The following is a 19,329-nucleotide window of genomic DNA, read 5'->3' as shown; positions in this document are numbered from 1 at the left end:
TTTAACCTTATAAAACTGGCTACTAGACAAACAAAAAATTCAATTTAGTTGCATACCAATAGCCCTGCTGTAATTTAAACTGGCTCAATCTTTAAAGAATACAATTTAATAACACATTTTAAGAGTTCTAAAAAAGCAATGAGGCTTTTGATCTAGAATTACACATTTAAGGATCTATCTGAAGGAAACTACGATAGATGAAAATTTATTACAGTCATTTCAAATAGAAATGTATTCATATCAAAAACATACAAGAAAAAATCTAAGTATCCAATAAGGTAATGTTTATTTTAAAGCACGCTATATATGTTCAAAGAGTTATTGAACTTTATAAGAATACTGTGTGACATAAAAAGATGATGTTAGGTGAAAAGCAGGTAATAATACCATGTATATAACTTTTGAGAATTTTGTGCCATTTTTAAATGCATTATCTAGTCCATAAAACTGAATGAAAATTTCTTAAATAATATGATAATATAAAATAAAAATGTAGAAAGAAGATAAATTATATATATATATCTGAGTTATTTAGAAAAATAAATATTCAGAGTAAATCCTGGAAGAAAATATCAATAAATTTTTCACATTACTTGTCACCATATTTTTTTATTTCCATATTTAGGATTTTCTGTTTTTCTCAATTTTTCTGCAATGAGCAAGGCTTACTTTCATCATTCATTTACTTTTTAACAAGTGGTCAACTTACTTTATGAACCATAACTTTGGCATGCTACCTCAGGTAGCACTGGTAAAAACAATTTTTAATAAAATATTTTATAACCAAGTTGACTTGCTATACACTATCACCAGACTCCTACATCAACTTTAGTTAAAACTCAAATTTTACTTTAGGATGCCTTCCTATATTCCTCCAGTTCTTCTAAGGATCACATTCCTTTATTCTCTTCCCCTAACATGTACACAATAAAACTATATGATGTCTGCAGGAGTCAATGTTACTCTGTAATTATACAATGTATAATTAGCAACAACACAACAAAAAAAGACCATAAGCTCCAAGATGTCAAATACAAGTCTATGGATTTTTCAAGCCAACTAACTCTTCACTCAGCAATGCTTAACAACTTTCTAATACAGTGCTCACAAAGGTGCTCATGCCCCTTAGGTCTGGGTGCCCCATGGAGGCATTTTTGGTTGTCACCATGACAAATGAAAGTGAAAGAGGAGAGTGAAAAAGTTGGCTTAAAACTCAACATTCAGAAAACTAAGATCATGGCATCTAGTCCCATTGGTTTATGGCAAATAGATGGGGAAATAATGGAAACAATGAGAGACTTTATTTTGGGGGCTCCAAAATCACTTTAGATGGTGATTACAGCCATGAAATTAAAAGACACTTTCTCCTTAGAAGAAAAGTTATGACCAACCAAGACAGCATATTAAAAAGCAGAGACATTACTTTGCCGACAAAGGTCCGTCTAGTCAAGGCTATGGTTTTTCCAGTGGTCATGTATGGACATGAGAGTTGGACTGTAAAGAAAGCTGAGCGCCGAAGAATTGATGCTTTTGAACTGTGGTGTTGGAGAAGACTTTTGAGAGTCCTTTGGACTGCAAGGAGATCCAATCAGTCCATCCTAAAGGAAATCAGTCCTGAATATTCATTGGAAGGACTGATGCTGAAGCTGAAACTCATACTTTGGCCACCTGATAAGAAGAACTGACTAATTTGAAAAGACACTGATGCTGGGGAAGATTGAAGGCAGAGGAGAAGGGGATGACAAAGAATGAGATGGTTGGATGGTATCACCGACTCAGTGAACATAAGTTTTTGGGTAAGCTCCGGGAGTTGGCAATGGACAGGGAGGCCTGGCGTGCTGCAGTCCATGGGGTCGCAAAGAATTGGACACAAATTAGTGGACTGAACTGAACTGATGACAAGAGGACATTACTGTCATTTAGCAGATGGATTCTAAGAGTGCTCAAAGTACCACAAAGGAAAGGGCAGTTCCATACAACATACATATCATACAATTTCTTTTTGTTTATATACCATACAACTTCTTTTTTTATATATACCATACAATTTCTTTTTTTTTTTGTACACCATACAATTTCTGAATGCATCTCTAGCCATTCATGCAGGAACTACGGTAAGATCATAAACAAATAAGACTGCTCTAGCTTCTCCAGGGTTCTTGCCTGGAGAATCCCAGGGACGGGGGAGCCTGGTGAGCTGCCGTCTCTGGGGTCGCACAGAGCCGGACACGACTGAAGCGACTTAGCAGCAGCAGCAGCTTCTCCTAATAGTTTTTATTCTAGCATTCACCATACTTCTACTTTTCGTTTTCAAGTACTACTGGTATGCAAGTGCTGATGATGATCTTTTTAAAAATCCAAATATTCATTTAAGTAGATATAAGCAATGGACCCCTACATTGTCTTCTAGTATAATCATGTCCCAGCATTTACATTTTGAAATACTTATTTTATTATAAATTACTTTTATTTCTCCTTTACATTTCAATTATACATTATATTGATTTCTTTAATTACATGTTTATGTAAGCTACATTATCTACAAATTTCACTTTAGAAAAGAAATGGAATACAAATTATTGGTTATAAAAAAGGGTTATTAAGTCTGATAGGGCTGCGAATCTATACGGTAATAGCTAACATTTAATGCAGAGTTTCTATCTAGTAAATATTGGCTGCAACTTTAATGTCCTAAACTAACTTAAATGTAACAGTCCTGCAAAGCACATGTGGAGAAGGAAATGGCAACCCACTCCAGTACTCTACTTAGTGCTTAGAGCCAGAGTTCTGAAGTCAAATGCTGAGTTCAAATCTTGGGTCAAATATTCATGTGACTACGGGTTAGCACCAATGCCATTTTTTTCCCCCTATCTGTACAATGGTAATTATAATAGTATCTACCTAACAAAACTGTTATGAGTATTAAATAAGAGAAATCCATCTTTAGCATTTATATCTGGCCATAGTAAATTTTCAACAAACATTCACTGGTTCTGCTATAGATATTATCATTTCTGAGTTCTAAGTAATTGTCTAGGGTCATAGCCAATTTCTAACACTAACCACTACATGCTCCAGTTTTTCAGCAGGATCTCACTTGGTGGTAGTGAGCAAGGAGCTTAAAACAGATAGGCAATGTCCTTGAAATGCAACCTAACAAGCACATACCAAGGAGTGAGCATGATGGGAAAAGCAGACCTGCAGTTCCTCGGTCAGTTTCCAGGAGTTGCTTTTAGGAGCTTCTTCTTATGCTATACAAAAATTATATGATTTGGGCAATTTTAACAACACGCAACTTCTGACTCAGGCATGACTCTATCTTAAGGTTTGCCTCCTCTTTACTGTCACTCTTGCTGGGGGAAAGAACTCTCCCCTATACCTACTCTTTACCTGGAAGAGTGATTTGAAGCAGTTTACAAAGATGCAGCAGTGTACAACTCTGCAGCCACGTCCATTCAAGCATTTATTATGTACCTACTGTGTGTCAGGAACTGTGCTGAATACAATAATATCAACAAGGTTGTGATGGTTAATTTTTAAGTATCAACTTGACTGGGCTCCAGGGTGCCTAGATTAAACATTTCTGGATGTATCTGTCAAGGGTATTTCTCAATGACACTGGCATGTAAACTGGTGAACTGAATAAATACCCCCTCCAATATGGGTGGGATCATCCAACCCACTGAGGGCCTGAATAGAAAAAGGCAAATGAAGGGAGAATAAGCTCCTGACCTTGGTTGAGCTGGGACCTTGTTTTTCTCCTGGTTCTCAGGCCTATGGACTCAGACTGAGAGTTACATATCAGTTCCTCTGATCCTCTGGCCTTCAGACCCACACTGGAACCACATTACCAGCCTTTATGGGCCCCCGACCTGCAGGCTGCAGATCATGGGACTTCATGTCCATAACTGAGTGAGCCCATTCCTTGTAATTTCTTTCTCTCTTCTCTCTCTATATACCTTGTTGGCTCTGTTTCTCAGGAGAATCCTGACTAATACAAAAGTCTAATAAGAGGACAGAGTACTTAGCTAGAGCAAATACTATGAAACTCAGGGAAAAAAAGGTATCAGCCTGAGAACTCCAGTCAGAAGAACAAAGGGGAAGAAAGAAAACAGGAAAAGCCACAGGCATTTCTCTTTATATATTATTCAGGTTGCAATGAAAAGATGCAATACTGATCATTTTTCTTTGTTCAAAATTAATAAAAGCAATTTTGTTTATGTATGTGGCAAGATGTAATAGCTCCTATTAACAGGCTAAACAAAACAATTTTAGAATTTAAAATCCTATTATTATCTGTTAAAATGTGTTTCAATTATGCCCCTCCAAAAGCTTGACACTGAAAGCATGATGAATCATAAGCAAGGTTTTTAAATGAATTGAAAGATACTGCTAAAGCATCCACAGAAAAGTGTTTAATGGGCACATGAGGTCATTGTTCTTAAACCAGCAAGAACGGAAGTCTAAGTTGAAGAGACGTAAAAGCATATAAAGAAGAGGAGTCAAAGTTTCGCTCAGCAGCAGGATCAAGTCACGCTGTAAGCCCTTAGGCAGTTTGCTCCTGCAAGGTAAGTAATTTGTCTTTAAACATCTTTATATCCCCAGCACCTGCCACTAAGTAAGCTCTGGGTAAATGTCTAGTGATCTAAACCCCTAACTTTTCTTTTCCTTTCTTGCTTTGCCACAAGGTAAGAATACAGGGATTCAGATAGATCATGAGAAGATTCTCTAGCTGTTCAAGTAAGTTAAAAAGGTCAAAAGGCTTTATAACCGTAGAGTTGCAAGGAAAGACTCTGAGAATAAAAAGCAGAATCATGAAGACAAAGATAAATATAAAATGAAAATGTAAAACTTTATATAAAAAACATAAAATGAAAATAATACTAGGATAACTTCTTTAAAATATATAAAGCTTTCTTTGTAATCCATATAAACTAAAAAGTAACCATCTCTAAGATACTTTAGTTTATATGGATTACATATATCCCATGTGGCTCTAGCGATAAAGAACCCACCTGCCAATGCAGGAGACATAAGAGATGTGGGTTTGAGCCCTGGGTCGGGAAGATCCCCTGGAGGAGGGCATGGCAACCCACTCCAGTATTCTTGCCTGGAGAATCCCATAGACAGAGGAGCCTGGTGGGATACAGTCCATAGGACTGCAGAGTCAGAAAAGACTGAAGTGACTTAGCATGCATGCATAAGTGACTTAGTACTTAAAAGAAATTAAAACACTTATGTATTAGTAAAACAGAATATTTTTAAAAGGAAATGTAAGAATTAACAGATGTTGCCTCTGAGAAGAGCAACTGGTAGTCTGGAGTGGAAGGAAGACATTTTTTCCTTATATAATGTTCAAGTTGTTTACTAAGGCAAATACCACACTTTTAAAAAATGTATGAAAATGATACCTACATCATAGGTTTTCATAAGAGTTTGTTATGTTAATTTTTATATATAAATATATATAAAATATTTAGGAGTTAATAGATATAAAATGCTCAGCACAGTAAGCAATATTATAAGAACAACACAAACAGTACATTATATTTTATTAACACAGTATACACATGTATCTTTACAGATCAACACAGGGAAAAAGAAAATACTCCCCAAAATAGAAAGAATATGAAATATTAATTCAAAAAAATGGTAAATAAATCTATGGCACATTTCCAATTTCTCCAGTAATCAAATGCAAAAAGTTTCTTTACCTTTCAGATTGATATAATTTAAAAGGACTGACAAAATTCACTACCAAGAGGCTGAAAGGAAACAAGCAGCCTGGTAACACTGCTCTTGGTGAGAATGCTAATCTGTACATAAGCATTCCATTGGCCCGACAACTCCATATCAAGGACTTTAACCTAAGGAAATAAAAAACAGTTGGAAGAGGGGAATAGCCCCAGTTTTCCCCACCCAGGATAGCTAAAATACCCACCAAAAAACCTTCAATCTTTGTTGCATGAAGACCCAGAGGATAGAATTCAGAGCGACCAAAGCCACTGGGAAGTGAGCGAGAAAGTCCCCGAAAGGAGAGAGAAACCAGGGAGCCCCAGATTCTGTGGCTGACTTTTGAACCAAGCACTTCTGGGGCACACTCCAAGTAGACCAGCCAAGACTGAAATAAATGATATTTGTGTTGCTACTCAAACAGGAAGGACAAAGTCTGCTGTTTTTCAGTCAATTCAACTGTTTCAAAAATGACAATACTCAGAGGAATGTAATCCAAACACTAGAAAACACATCATTCACAAGGTGTAGGATACAGTCAGAATAAATAGGAAAAAAAAGAAAACACAATCCATTCTCAAACGAAAAGGCAATCAATAGAAATGATCCCTGAGATGTCCCAGATGTTGAAACTGGCAAAGATTTTTAAAGCATCAATATCTATGCTCAAGGAAAATAAGCTTGTAAGGAATGAAAAGACAAGAAATCTCAAACAGAAACTATAAATTCTAAAAATAAAGTATCTGAAAGTAAAGACTCACTGAATGGCAGAATGGTGATGACAGAAAAAAGGATCAGTGAACCTTGATGTATGTAACTAAAATTTATCTAACATGAAGAACAAGAAGAAGTAAAAGCACATGAGGGCTTGGTACATACCATGTAATCAACACCTTCTTTTAAGGAAAGAAGCCCACTTTAGTTACTGTCCTTCTTAAGAAGGTTTAGGGAGCAAGAGGGCAGGCAGACATAACACTGCCTACTTTTTTAATTTCATTTTTATTTTATATTATAGTTGATTTACAATGCTGTGTTAATTCAGGTGTACAACAAAGTGATTCAGTTATATATGCATATATCCATTCTTTGTAAAATTCTTTTCCCATGTAAGTTATTACAGAATACTGAGTAGGCTTCCCTGTGCTATACAGTGGGTCCATGTTGGTTATTTATTTTATATACAGTAGTTACACTGGCCTGACTACTGTTACATGAGGAACCATGAAGGTGTGGGCACAAGGTTAGCTAAGCCACTTCAAAGGTGGCTACTGTCAATAAACAGTGGATTGTAAAGTCCCTTTTGACCAAGAGGAACATTTTTGGCTGGTCATCAGTATACTTCCCACCCCTTCCTCCTTTACTTAAACTTTCTACTTCTTTTAATGAAGATAAACTTGATAGCTAACAGTTTTCAAAAAGGCTTCATATTCAAGGTCTCTTTCTGATTCTGATTCTCATTACAATATGGGAAATATGCTATCTATTTTCAGATGGATCATACAGAATTATGCCTGAAGCTGTACAGGGTTTTAGAAATACTGACTATCCTATGCTTTTATTCCTAATCTCTGTTCCCTTTATTCCCTTTAAAATCCAAAATGGTAGGCACAATTAGAATAAGATCATGAATTTTAAAATTTCTAGTTCCTTTTTTGTTTCATCACAAATTCTGAATAAGGGACCACTTTGTGAACAATGGTCCCTGGTCGGGGGAACTAAGATCCCGCAAGCTGTGCGACACAATCAAAAGGAAAAAAAAAAAAAATGGAGCAGATTTCACTTCCATTCTTTTTGTTTTTTTTTTAAGACAACAAACTCACAACTAAAACAGCATCTGAAAAATAAAGATATTCGCACTCTTAGTTTGAGATTCCCCCTTTCTAATCCATCTCTAACTCGGATCTACCCTGAGGCAGTCATGTCCTCTGGCCGAAAAAAGATGAGACAGCAGCAAATAAGGGGGAAATAAGGGAAATAAGCAAAAAAGGGAAAGAGAAAGACAAGAAAGACAAGGAAAGAGGATAAAAAGACCAACATTTTAAATAAGTGACTCTACTGCAATCTGTACCTTACTTCCTTTCAGTGACAATTATACATTTGAATAAAACTTTTAATTTTTTTTTCAAGGCATTTTCACCTTCTATGAGAGCCAATCTGTCCTTATCATTCAAGAAAAGAATGGAAGGTACAAACAGTAGCGTTTCATTTGACAAGAATCAGTGGGCTGTGAACCCAAATTTCTTGTAGGGTTCAAGGTGTTTTAATAAGCTTTTTAATTTAAAAAAATGTAGAATTACAAAATATGACAAACGTTAAAACTTTTGAGAAAAGGTCTGATTTCCTTACCTGAAACTGACATGCACATTTCAAACCATCTCCATCTTCTTTACAGACGCCTCCATATTTACATGATGATTCATCACAAACTCTTAGATCAGATTCCCTCACATTTAATTCTGTAAAAGAGGAAAAATTGTTTCATATATGTGTGTGTGTCTCCTTTTTATCCAAATATGCATATATAAATAAAAGAAAAAAAATCCTTATATCTCATCGACAAGTATAATAAGTCACAACATACAAAAATTAAGTTCTATGGGTCACAAAATGTTCAAGATTCCCCAAAGAAAGTTGTGCATTGTAATGTGCCTTAAATCACATAAAGCAAAGCAAAATAAAGCTCAAAATTTCAGGATTTCACATAATTCTCAAAAGGGAAATCCACAGAATTTTTTTATTTTGCCTGCCAAGAGCTTAAGACGGTCTTCTTACTATTATTATCTTAATAATTTACATTATTTTTCTAGTGACTGAGTTACTTTTAAGGGCAGCCAATAAGAATAATTGAAAAAAAATCTTGAATTTTTTGGCACCCAGAATAAGTTTTGGGTGATCATTATTCACTCTAGACAGATAAACAGTTTCAATTACAAAAGAATGATAAAGTAAGCTTGAATTTCACACAATAGATATATACGGTAGTTCACACCATAAGTATATATGGGGCATTTATGTGCAAAGAAAGAGGTTCAAAACCTTCGTAGATTTAAGATTTTTAAATGATTGATATAATTTTACTACCACATGAAGCAGAGCCTATCAACAATACAAGTACTCTGCAGTCATTCTGTGCTTGTTCCAAGACTGTCAGTCTTATTCTGGAACGATCAAAATAATCTCTCTAGGAAACCTAATAAATTGCTTCCAGGTTAGAGAAAAGCTGCCAATCACATGGAACTGGGTGAAAACCACTACAAAGCCAATTTTCATATCCTCCCTACTGGGAATGAGAGCTACAACAACAAATGCACTTTTATAAACAATCAACAAATGGTTGTTTAAAAACTCATCCCAGGGCCTCCCTGATGGCTCAGTGATGAAGAATCTGCCTGCCAATGCAGGAGACACAGGTTCGATCCCTGATTCAAGAAGATCCCACGTGCGGCAGAGCAACTAAGCCCGTGTGCCACAACTACTGAGCCTGTGCTCCAGAGCCCGAGAACCACAACTACTGAGTCTGCGCGCGGCAACTGCTGAAGCTTGCACCCCCTAGAGCCTGTGCTCCCCAACAGGAGCAATGAGAAGCCTACGTACCACAACTAGACCGCAGCCCTGGTTCACCACCACTAGAGAAAAGCCCACGCAGCAACAAAGATCCAACAAAGCCAAAAATAAATAAACAACGTTGTTAAAAAATAAAAAGGCAACTCATCCCAGTGAGGAGGTGAATTCATGAGTCTGGAAGCAGAGAAGCCCAAGTTACTCCTGACTCTGTGGCTCAACAGCTGAGACACTCTGGGAAGAGCACAAGACCTCCTTCCTGCAGCTCTAGATGGAAATGAGGTCTTGGCAAGCATTTCTCCTGCAGTCCCTCATCCCTGGTTGTTTTCTACTTCTAGATTTCGAAGCAGGCCTCAGTGGACTGCCTTGAGGAGGTTCCATTTCTCTATCTAGTGACACACGTCCTGGTTGACCATCACTGCCGCTCTCGGCCCCACTTGTCCTCAGTGCTCTGCAATATCTCTGCCATTTGTCTCAGGTCTCCTACTCCCAGCTGACCCTCTGAGGAACTGATAGTCTAGTACCTGAACACCCAAGGAGTGGACAGTCAGGGTACTTATTTGAATAACCACCCTGAACCAAGCATTGCACTAAAGTAAGCATGTCTATGTAACTGTAGGTTACAAAAAAAATTTTTTTTCTTTTCCTTAAATGGATCTCAGGTGCACAGAATTGGATTGCTCTAAAGTTCAACCATATGTGTAAAAAAATTTTTTTAGATCAGCAGAAACAAAAACTATAGGAAGCTAATGCAGTTGTTTTGTCGCTCTCAATGTTTCACACGGTATTCAGGGCAGAGGCGACCATCCTTCGATTCCTTTCACCTTGGCTCTGGAAGCTTTATGTTCTTGGTTTTCCTCATCTTCCAATTTTCGCTTATTCTTCCCTTTCCCCCCTTAAACACTCACACTAGCTCCTGAAGCTCAATACTAAGTGTGTGTTGGGGGGGAGGGTTGCTTTTTTCTGTCTACCTATATTCCTGCAGGGAACTCGCACAAGGTCTCCAGGTTCCAGTTACTGTCTTATGTACACATTAAAACCCAAGGAACACAACTAAATATTCATAAAGAACTGCTCTAGAAAAGAAGATAAGAAAGCATGACATCTCTGCTCAACCACAGACTTAATCCATTTTAGGGACCATAGAAATAAAAAGAATTGCATGATTTGAGAAATAAATTTTAGTCTATTTCTCTTACTCCTTTTCTTTGTAGCTTCAAGATTCACACTGGGTTCCAAAGAGATCAGACATATCAAACAACAATAAATAAAATTTTTATTTTGTCCATGGGTCAAGATCACGCTTTAAAACTTGCTATGTTGGCTTCAGATTCTTTTGACTTGTAATACTTCATCTGTTGTATTTTAAAAGCACAATGGAACTGCAATCAAGAGCCTAAACCCTCCCTGCCACAAAGATTTTCACATGCACCTGTTTGCATGACAGACCAAAGAACACCTTGGGAGAATAATCATTCATACTAAGGTGAAGCTTCCCTGGTATCTCAGTTGGTAAAGAATACACCTACAGTGCAGGAGACCTGGGTTCAATTCCTGGGTTGGGAAGATCCCCTGGAGAAGGAAATGGCAACCCACTCCAGTATTCTTGCCAATGGAGAATTGTCAATGGAGAATCCATTGACAGCAGCCTGGCAGGCTACAGTCCATGGGGTCACAAGAGTCGGACATGACTTAGCAACTAAACCACAAGGTAAAACAGAAAAGCTCAGCCTGATAAACAAAGTCTTGGTTGGACAAGAGGAGTCCAGGCAAAGTCTTAAATAATTGGGTGCTACATCATAGTTTGATAAAAATTAGTTTATCAAGAGTATCATGACTTTCCAGTGCCCTGACTCCTCACAAATTTGAGAACTATGGCCTTAGTGCAAAAACAGTACAGAAGGAATTCTGAATTGCAGTCATCTTCTGTTCAGTACCAGGCATCAGGAGGGCACTCTACTACCTATCAATGGTAACGATGATAACACACCTGCCTTCCTGAGCCCCAAATGGGAATTCAGCAGAAAGGATGAGTCATTTCTAAGGCCAAAAATCAGTTCTCCAAACAGAAATATTTTACACACAGAATCACTCAGAAGAGTGGATTCAAAACAGAAATATTTAGTTCTAGTTGCAAAAATGCCCATTATATAATTCTCTAAATGTAAAACTTGTCTCAATTTTCATCAACTTTCGAAGGCTGGGGAACAATATACCATAAGGGAAGAAATCCTATTTACTGTGAATGTGAACTGCCAGAATCCCCAACTTTTGGCACCACTAACTAGGTTCAGGCTGCAGTTCAAAATGAGACCCATTAGCATTCCATAATGATGCGACTTTCCTACCACCATTCCAATTAAACAGAAGGTAACTGGGGGATCTTATGAGTTAGCTAGTGATTATGGGAGCCAAAAAGTGAATTAACTTTGCAAGATGTTATGACAGGATTGAGGGTTTCTCCATCTCAGCACTACTGACATTTTGGGTAAGATAGTTCTTTGTTGGAGGGGGCTACCCTGTTCACTGCAGGATGCTCAGCAACATCCCTGACTTCCACCCACTAGAAGCCGGCAGGACCAGCTGTAACAACCAAAAATGTCTCAACACTACAAAACATCCCCTTAGGGAACAAACTCACCACCAGACAAGACCCACTTACTGTAAAAGATGAAATAAAAGGCTTTATATATTTAATTCTCCAACACAATCATTATAAAGAAAATGAGTCAAACAGCAGAAATCTGCAAAATCTCTGTACAGTACTGCAGTTATTTTTCATTGCAACAAGAGGCTCAGTGGGTGTCCTCCTTCAAGAATGTCTTAACCTCTCATCAGCCTGGCTTCTTTCCCCTTTCATATCAAAATTCTATCAAAGGTCAAAATCACTCTATTCTAAAGATCCCACACCTTTCTTCTTAAGTCTTCCAGCTCTTTTCTTGACCTGTCTACTGGAGCTGACATACCTGGCCTCCCCCATTCCAACCTGGTAATCTTAATTATTCCCCCAACTAACTCTCTGACCACTTCTCAGTCACTCCCCTTTTTCCTTCTACTACTGCTCAATCCACATCACTCTTAGAATTTATCCCCAACTTAATCAACACTCTAGATTAACCAAAGTGTGCTTTTGTCTGTAAAACATGCCAACCAATGCCCATGGCTCAGTGAATCCTCAAGGCTACTAGGTCACTCTCTACAACATTCATGAGTACTTGAGCTCCAATCAGAAGAGCTGCTCTTGTGCTTCAAGAGTCAGTTATGTATGTTATACAGTCTGTGTATACCAACTGTATTCATTACTGTAATTATGTGGTTTCAACTCTTCACAAGCAAGAAAATAAATTTTCTATGAAAATAAAATTGGATGCTACAGAAAGACTTAGGACGAGTTCCTTTTTAAAAATAGCTGTTGCCTTAGGTGGAGGCAAGATAAAAATCTAGGTTTTTGTATCTCCAAGTCTTTAAATTCTTTTTTAAAGACATTAAAACTGGAATGTGTACTCAATGCATTATGAAGGTGGTTTATTCAAGAAAGGGGAAACTCCAGTTATTCTCAAAGAAAACTCTGGGCTCTCTTTCAAAATATTGTTTAATAAACATATATTTTTAAGTTAAAATGCTACATACATTTACAAACCATTTTGTGACTCCTCACTTTAAAAACTTTCTTGATTAACCAACTACCAGAATCTTACGGCACTGAGACAAAAGGGCTCCTACTATGTATAAAAATATTCTGTCCTCAGCCATCCCACTGTAATATCTCATCGTACTTCTTCTCTCAGCACTCTCTTCCACTCCCACGACTCAAGTCTTCAGAGTTGGTTTTCCCCAACCTTATTAAAGCCATTCTCATCTGCTTTTGCCAGTGCTATTTCCAGTCTTCAAAGCACTGGTGAGCAAAGTTCTATAAATTAATACTTAAATAGGATTTAATGATAAGTATTCTTTAAGTACTTTACAACATGTGGAAATATTCAGTTTATCTCTAGGTGATTCCTTATTGATTCTCTTTCAGGACATATTCAAACTTTGTATCACGTTCTTAAGAAAATTTCAGTGGGTTTATTCTCATTGCCTAGATGTTAATAGTATTTGGGAAAACCTACACACCAATCCAACCTGACATGACCCCTGCTGGATGGTTTCACTCCCAAAAGATGCCCTGTTTGTTCATGACACTGTGTCCAACTGCCTACATGACAGTTCCACAATCTCTACACTGAAAACAGTGAAAATATTAAGAATATTTAAACATTTAAAATATCCCACACCAGGAAATAGTGTGACACAGCCATGGAATATTACACAGCTGTTTAAAAGGTTGTGTGTATTATATAACAATATGGAAATATGCTGATGAATGTTAAGTAAGGTAGAAGACAAAGCTATACATACACCAATATAATGTATAAAAAACATATATAGGAAAATCCAAGTATGTTTGCACCAGTGGAACATGGATTTTTTTTTTTTCTCTCTTTTCAAGTTTTTATACCAGTTACATTTAAAGGGGGAGCTTCCCTGGTGGCTCAACTAGTAAAGAATCCACCTGCCAATGCAGGAGATGCAAGAGATGTAGGTTCAATCCCTGGGTCAGGAAGATTCCCTGGAAAACGAAATGGCAACCCACTCCAGTATTCTTGCCTAGAAAGTTCCATGCACATAGGAGCCTGGCTGGCTACAGTCCATGCAGTGGCAAAGAGCTGGACACAACTGAGCACTGGAGCAAAAAGTCAATGTTATTTCAAACAACCCCAGACACAGTTTGCCATACAACGGACAAAGCATGAGTTTGAGGGCCAATACAGGCCAGGTTCACAGGCTAGTTCTTCACATTTTAGAGTAGCAGCACCTTCCCTAGATGTTGTAATGATTAGATGAGATAACATATTAAAAAGCAACAGTGCCTAGAACAAGAAGGTATACAACAAAGATTCACTTCCTTTCCTTTCCCAGACCAATCTTGGAGATACCTGTAATGACACAAGTCATTGAAAACTGAAACAACAGATCTATCTAGTAAATGTTGACTTCAGTCTCAGCAAGTGAGATGAACTAGGAATTAAATTCTGTTCAACTTGTTTACTAAATTAACAATATTACATGAGTTATTTTCTGCTATAAAGATATTGGGGGGAAATAAACTGTGCTCAATATTTCATGATATAAAACCAAAAGCAGTTTACATTAATATTAAATAGCATTCACAGAAGAGATGACTAAAAGATCTCTAAGCTATGTAAAATGAAAGAAATTCACATGTGCCACACAATCTATCTGACTCCAATGTTTTTCATCCCATTCTGCACACTACTGCCAAACCACCCTTTGTTAAACACCATTCTGATCATGTCAGTCCTCCAATCAAACACCTACAGTCATTCCCCGCTGCCTATTTCAGTTCTAAACGCCTGAATGTCAGGATGCTTCAGGCAAGGTGATGGGGAGGACAACCTATTCCATGATAAGAAAGAAATACCTAGATTTCAAGCTGGGTATTAATGGTACCCAGGGTCTTTCTAGCCCTACCAAAGATCTCAAAATTTGGACACTTTCTCCCTTACTCCTATTTTTTGACTAGCTTGGCAAACCTGGGTGCTTCCCTCTCACAGATCCACAAACTGAAGCCTCTATACAGCTGCCAGGAGACAAGGACAGAGGAGTATTGGGGCTGCTAACAGGTATGGAAATTCTTTTAGGAGCGATGGAAATGCTTCGCAATTATATTGTAAGTAGCAGTGATGGTTGCATAATACACTAAATATATTTAAAAACCACTGAGTTGTACACTTTAAAATGGTGACCTTTATGTTATGTGGATTATATCTCAATAAAGAATAAAAAACTTCAAAAATCGGAGAAAATAATCATGTCACCTAAATTTTGAAAAAGATGAACAAGGAATATAATTTGCTGTTTATCAGGCAGACTCTAGAATCAGACTTCCTAGATCAGCATCCTGCCTCTGCTGCCTCTGTCACTTATCAAGTATATAACACCTTAGGAATTTACCACTCTGAGCCTCCAATCCCTCATCTGTAAAATGGGGACAATAATAGCACCCATCTCATAATGCTGATGAAGGATTAAATACAGATAGGGAAAGCACTCAGCAGTGCATGACACATCAGAAATGCAATGTTAAATGTCTGTTGGTTGTTTTTTTATTATTAATACCAGCTCTGGAGAAGATGGGGAAAATGAGCATTCAAACCAACTTTAAGAGTATAAACTGGCAGAACCTCTCATAGGAAAATGTGTCAGTATATATGGAAATCTAAACTGTCTCTATGTCTTAACCCCACAACTCTATTACTAGGAAATTATGATAGGAATAGAAGACAAAACATACAAAAGTGTACCTGCAAGACTGATAACATCAGCTTTTTTATACAATAGCAAAGCAGAAAACAACCTAAGTGTCCACCTGTTGGGAATTAATTACATAAATTATTGATGAAATACTATGCAGCCATGAAAGTATGTGACAGAAATACATATCTATGGAAGGACCGAGATCCATTGTGTAGTGCAAAAAGCAGGTTATAAAACTATATAATTAATAGCAGAACTACATGTAACCTTGTTCTGTATTTTCCAAGTCTGCTATAAATGTGTTATCATGCTTTCATAATTTAAAATAACTAAAATTAAAAAATAAAACCATAGAGTTATAATGTAATTTATATTTTGCAACATATACATGTTTATGTAAGTATTTTTAACTTTTGAAAGTACATTCAGTATAGTTCCTACATCAAAAATTTTGAAATATCAACAAATAAATCTAAACACAAGAAAACACCCTTCTATTTCTATTTCTTTTCTGTTGTTGTTGTTACTCCACATAGCTTGTGGGATTTTAGTTTCACTACAAGAGATCAAACCTGGGCCCAAAGCAGTGAAAGCACTGAGTATTAACTACTGGACCACCAGGTAATTCCCATTTCTAGTTCTATTTCTAACCATTATTCCTTAGTGTCTGCAATACCAAATGGAATGGGAGGTAGTCAGAACCCAGATGTCACCCACAGAGACAAAAATCTACAAAAGAACCTGCAAGTTATCACTAAAGAGCCCGATGTTAACTATTTTAAAAGGACTTCACAAACTCTGGGGCATTATTATTAATAGAAAGAGTTCCAGATTTGGAGTTTTAACTATTTGATTAAGTAACTACATGAAACTGGCCAAGCACTAAATCTGAGAAACCCCAGTTCCCTAGAGTAAAAATGGGTATAATAATCCCTCATGAGATAAAAAAGATTAAAAGACATCTTTACAAAATACCAACAGAAACTATCAAGGATACTTGTCCCCATTGGGTGAAACCATCAAACCAAAACTTTGACACAACCCCAACCTTAAACCCCATTTTGTAAAACAAGGAATAATCTTTTTTAAAAAACTAAGTTTAATTAAATGGTAATTAGGAAGCACTTGCTTCCCTCATAGCTCAGTTGGTAAAGAATGTGCCTGCAATGCAGGAGACCCCGGTTCAATTCTTGGGTTAGGAAGATCCACTGGAGAAGGGATAGGCTACCCACTCCAGTATTCTTGGGCTTCCCTTGTGGCTCAGCTGGTAAAAGAATCCACCTGCTATGTGAAAGACCTGAGTTTGATCCGTGGGTTGGGAAGATCCCCTGGAGCAGGGAAAAGCTACCCACTCCAGTATTCAGGCCTGGAGAATTCCATGGACTGTATAGTCCATGGGGTCGGAAAGAGTCGGACATGGCTGAGCGACTTTCACTCACTCAGGAAGCACTTATGGTCTGAACTTGAAGCAAACAATAGTAAATATAATTGCACAACCTAAGAAACATCTCAAACCACTTTATAGAGGAAAAAATCTATGAAGAAAAATAGTAAAGACTGAGCTGACATGTGAACAATAGAGAATATAAATATACAACAAGGCTATGAACAACAGAACTGAAACAGAAATATCAGCAGTTTAGATTCACTTGTAAAATAATATTATACAAAAGCTGACAAAAAAATAAGCTGAACTTAAAATTCCAAAAGATCTGATCTGTGAACAGTAGTGGCTCCAGGTTAAACAGAACACGCCAAAGCAAACATTAACATCAAGAAAAAAGTTCAGGGAATTCCCCGGTGGTCCAGTGGCTAAGACTGCACTCCCAATACAGGGGGCCTGAGTTCAATCCCTGGTCAGGGAACTAGACCCTACGTGCCACAACTAAGACTCTATGCAGCCTAATAAAAATAAATATTTTTTAAAAAAAGAAAAAAGTTTAAACTTTTTTGGTATAAATGAAATAATTTCAGCACAAACATTATAACATACATTAAGAGGAGAATGGCAATTATCACAGATGTCTCTGTACAATTTTTCATATTCCTCAAATTTCTTACATCAAACAAATACTACTTTTATAATAAAGAAAAAAGGTGTGGAGTTTGTTCCTTTTCCTTTTTTTTAACCATGGAAAAGACTCAGAGAATATTTGCACAAAAAATAGGAGGAATGGAGCCATGGTTGAAAATGTAATACCTGCCAAAGTTTCTGAAGGCAGAAGAATACGCTAAGAACTTTAGAACCTGAAATGACTTTTCAAAAAATGATGAAACTACTGAGCCATGAAAAATACATGACACTTATAAAAAAGGAATAGATTCAAACTGTAACAAAAGATTAACAGTAAATCATTTAAAAGTAAAAGCAAATAGAGTTTTAAGATTTAAATTTAAATAGAATTTCACAGTGTACAAGAAAAGTAGTATGTCAACTGCTAAATGTTTCAGTTCTCCAGTGAGAGAAGCTAATAACGGAACTAATAGTAGGAATAATGAAAACAGTTCTGTTAAAACAATGTTTCTAACAATGCAAAAAAAGGGGAGGGTGAGCAGGACAAGGTAAATGGGTTAACATTATCTCCCAAACCAGCTTTTATAAAAACTGAAATTTACATACTACTAAAGAAAGTCTTTTTATAAGGAAATGGCAACCCACTCCAGTGTTCTTGCCTGGAGAATCCCAGGGACGGGGGAGCCTGGTGGGCTGCCGTCTATGGGGTCGCACAGAGTCGGACACGACTGAAGCGACTTAGCAGCAGCAAAGAAAGTCTAGAGATCTCTTCAAGAAAATTAGAGATACCAAGGGAACATTTCATGCAAAGATGGGCTTGATAAAGGACAGAAATGGTATGGACCTAACAGAAGCAGAAGATATTAAGAAGAGGTGGCAAGAATACACAGAAGAACTGTACAAAAAAGATCTTCACACCCAGATAATCACAGTGGTGTGATCACTCACCTAGAGCCAGACATCCTGGAATGTGAAGTCAAGTGGCCTTAGGAAGCATCACTACGAACAAAGCTAGTAGACGTGATGGAATTCCAGATAAGCTATTTAAAATCTTAAAGATGATGCTGTGAAAGTGCTGCACTCAATATGCCAGCAAATTTGGAAAACTCAGCAGTAGTCACAGGACTGGAAAAGGTCAGTTTTCATTCCAATCCCAAAGAAAGGCAATGCCAAAGAATGTTCAAACTACTGCACAATTGCATTCATCTCACACGCTAGCAAAGTAACGCTCAAAATTCTCCAAGCCAGGCTTCAACAGTATGTGAACCATGAACTTCCAGATGTTCAAGCTGGTTTTAGAAAAGGCAGAAGAACCAGAGATCTGCCAGCATCCGTTGGATCATAAAAAAGCAAGAGAATTCCAGAAAAACATCTACTTCTGCTTTATTGACTATGCCAAAGCCTTTGACTGTGTGGATCACAATAAACTGTGGAAAATTCTGAAAGAGATGGGAATACCAGACCACCTGACCTGCCTCCTGAGAAATCTGTATGCAGGTCAAGAAGCAACAGTTAGAACTGGACATGGAACAACTGACTGGTTCCAAATAGGAAAAGGAGTACGTCAAGGCTGTATATTGTCACCCTGCTTATTTAATTTATATGCAGAGTATATCATGAGAAATGCTGGGCTGGATGAAGCACAAGCTGGAATCAAAACTGCTGGGAGAAATATCAATCACCTCAGATATGCAGATAAT

At 37.3% G+C, this 19,329-nt stretch overlaps 1 protein-coding gene across 4 annotated transcripts in view; it reads right to left on the bottom strand.

The window, feature by feature from the left end:
• Positions 1-19,329, bottom strand: part of TMEFF1 (transmembrane protein with EGF like and two follistatin like domains 1) — a 97,371-nt gene that overhangs the window by 59,607 nt on the left and 18,435 nt on the right. For all 4 annotated transcript variants that reach the window (XM_027550393.1, XM_027550392.1, XM_027550390.1 and 1 more), the window contains exon 2: positions 8,080-8,189. In XM_027550393.1, coding sequence (XP_027406194.1) covers positions 8,080-8,189 — 110 coding nt within the window. The remainder of the gene's footprint in view (positions 1-8,079; positions 8,190-19,329) is intronic.

This window comes from Bos indicus x Bos taurus, chromosome 8, assembly GCF_003369695.1.
Source record: "Bos indicus x Bos taurus breed Angus x Brahman F1 hybrid chromosome 8, Bos_hybrid_MaternalHap_v2.0, whole genome shotgun sequence".
In the NCBI taxonomy this organism is placed as follows: domain Eukaryota; kingdom Metazoa; phylum Chordata; class Mammalia; order Artiodactyla; family Bovidae; genus Bos; species Bos indicus x Bos taurus.
The sequence above is the reverse complement of the archived record's forward strand: the minus strand, read 5'-3'. Positions and strand labels throughout refer to the sequence as shown.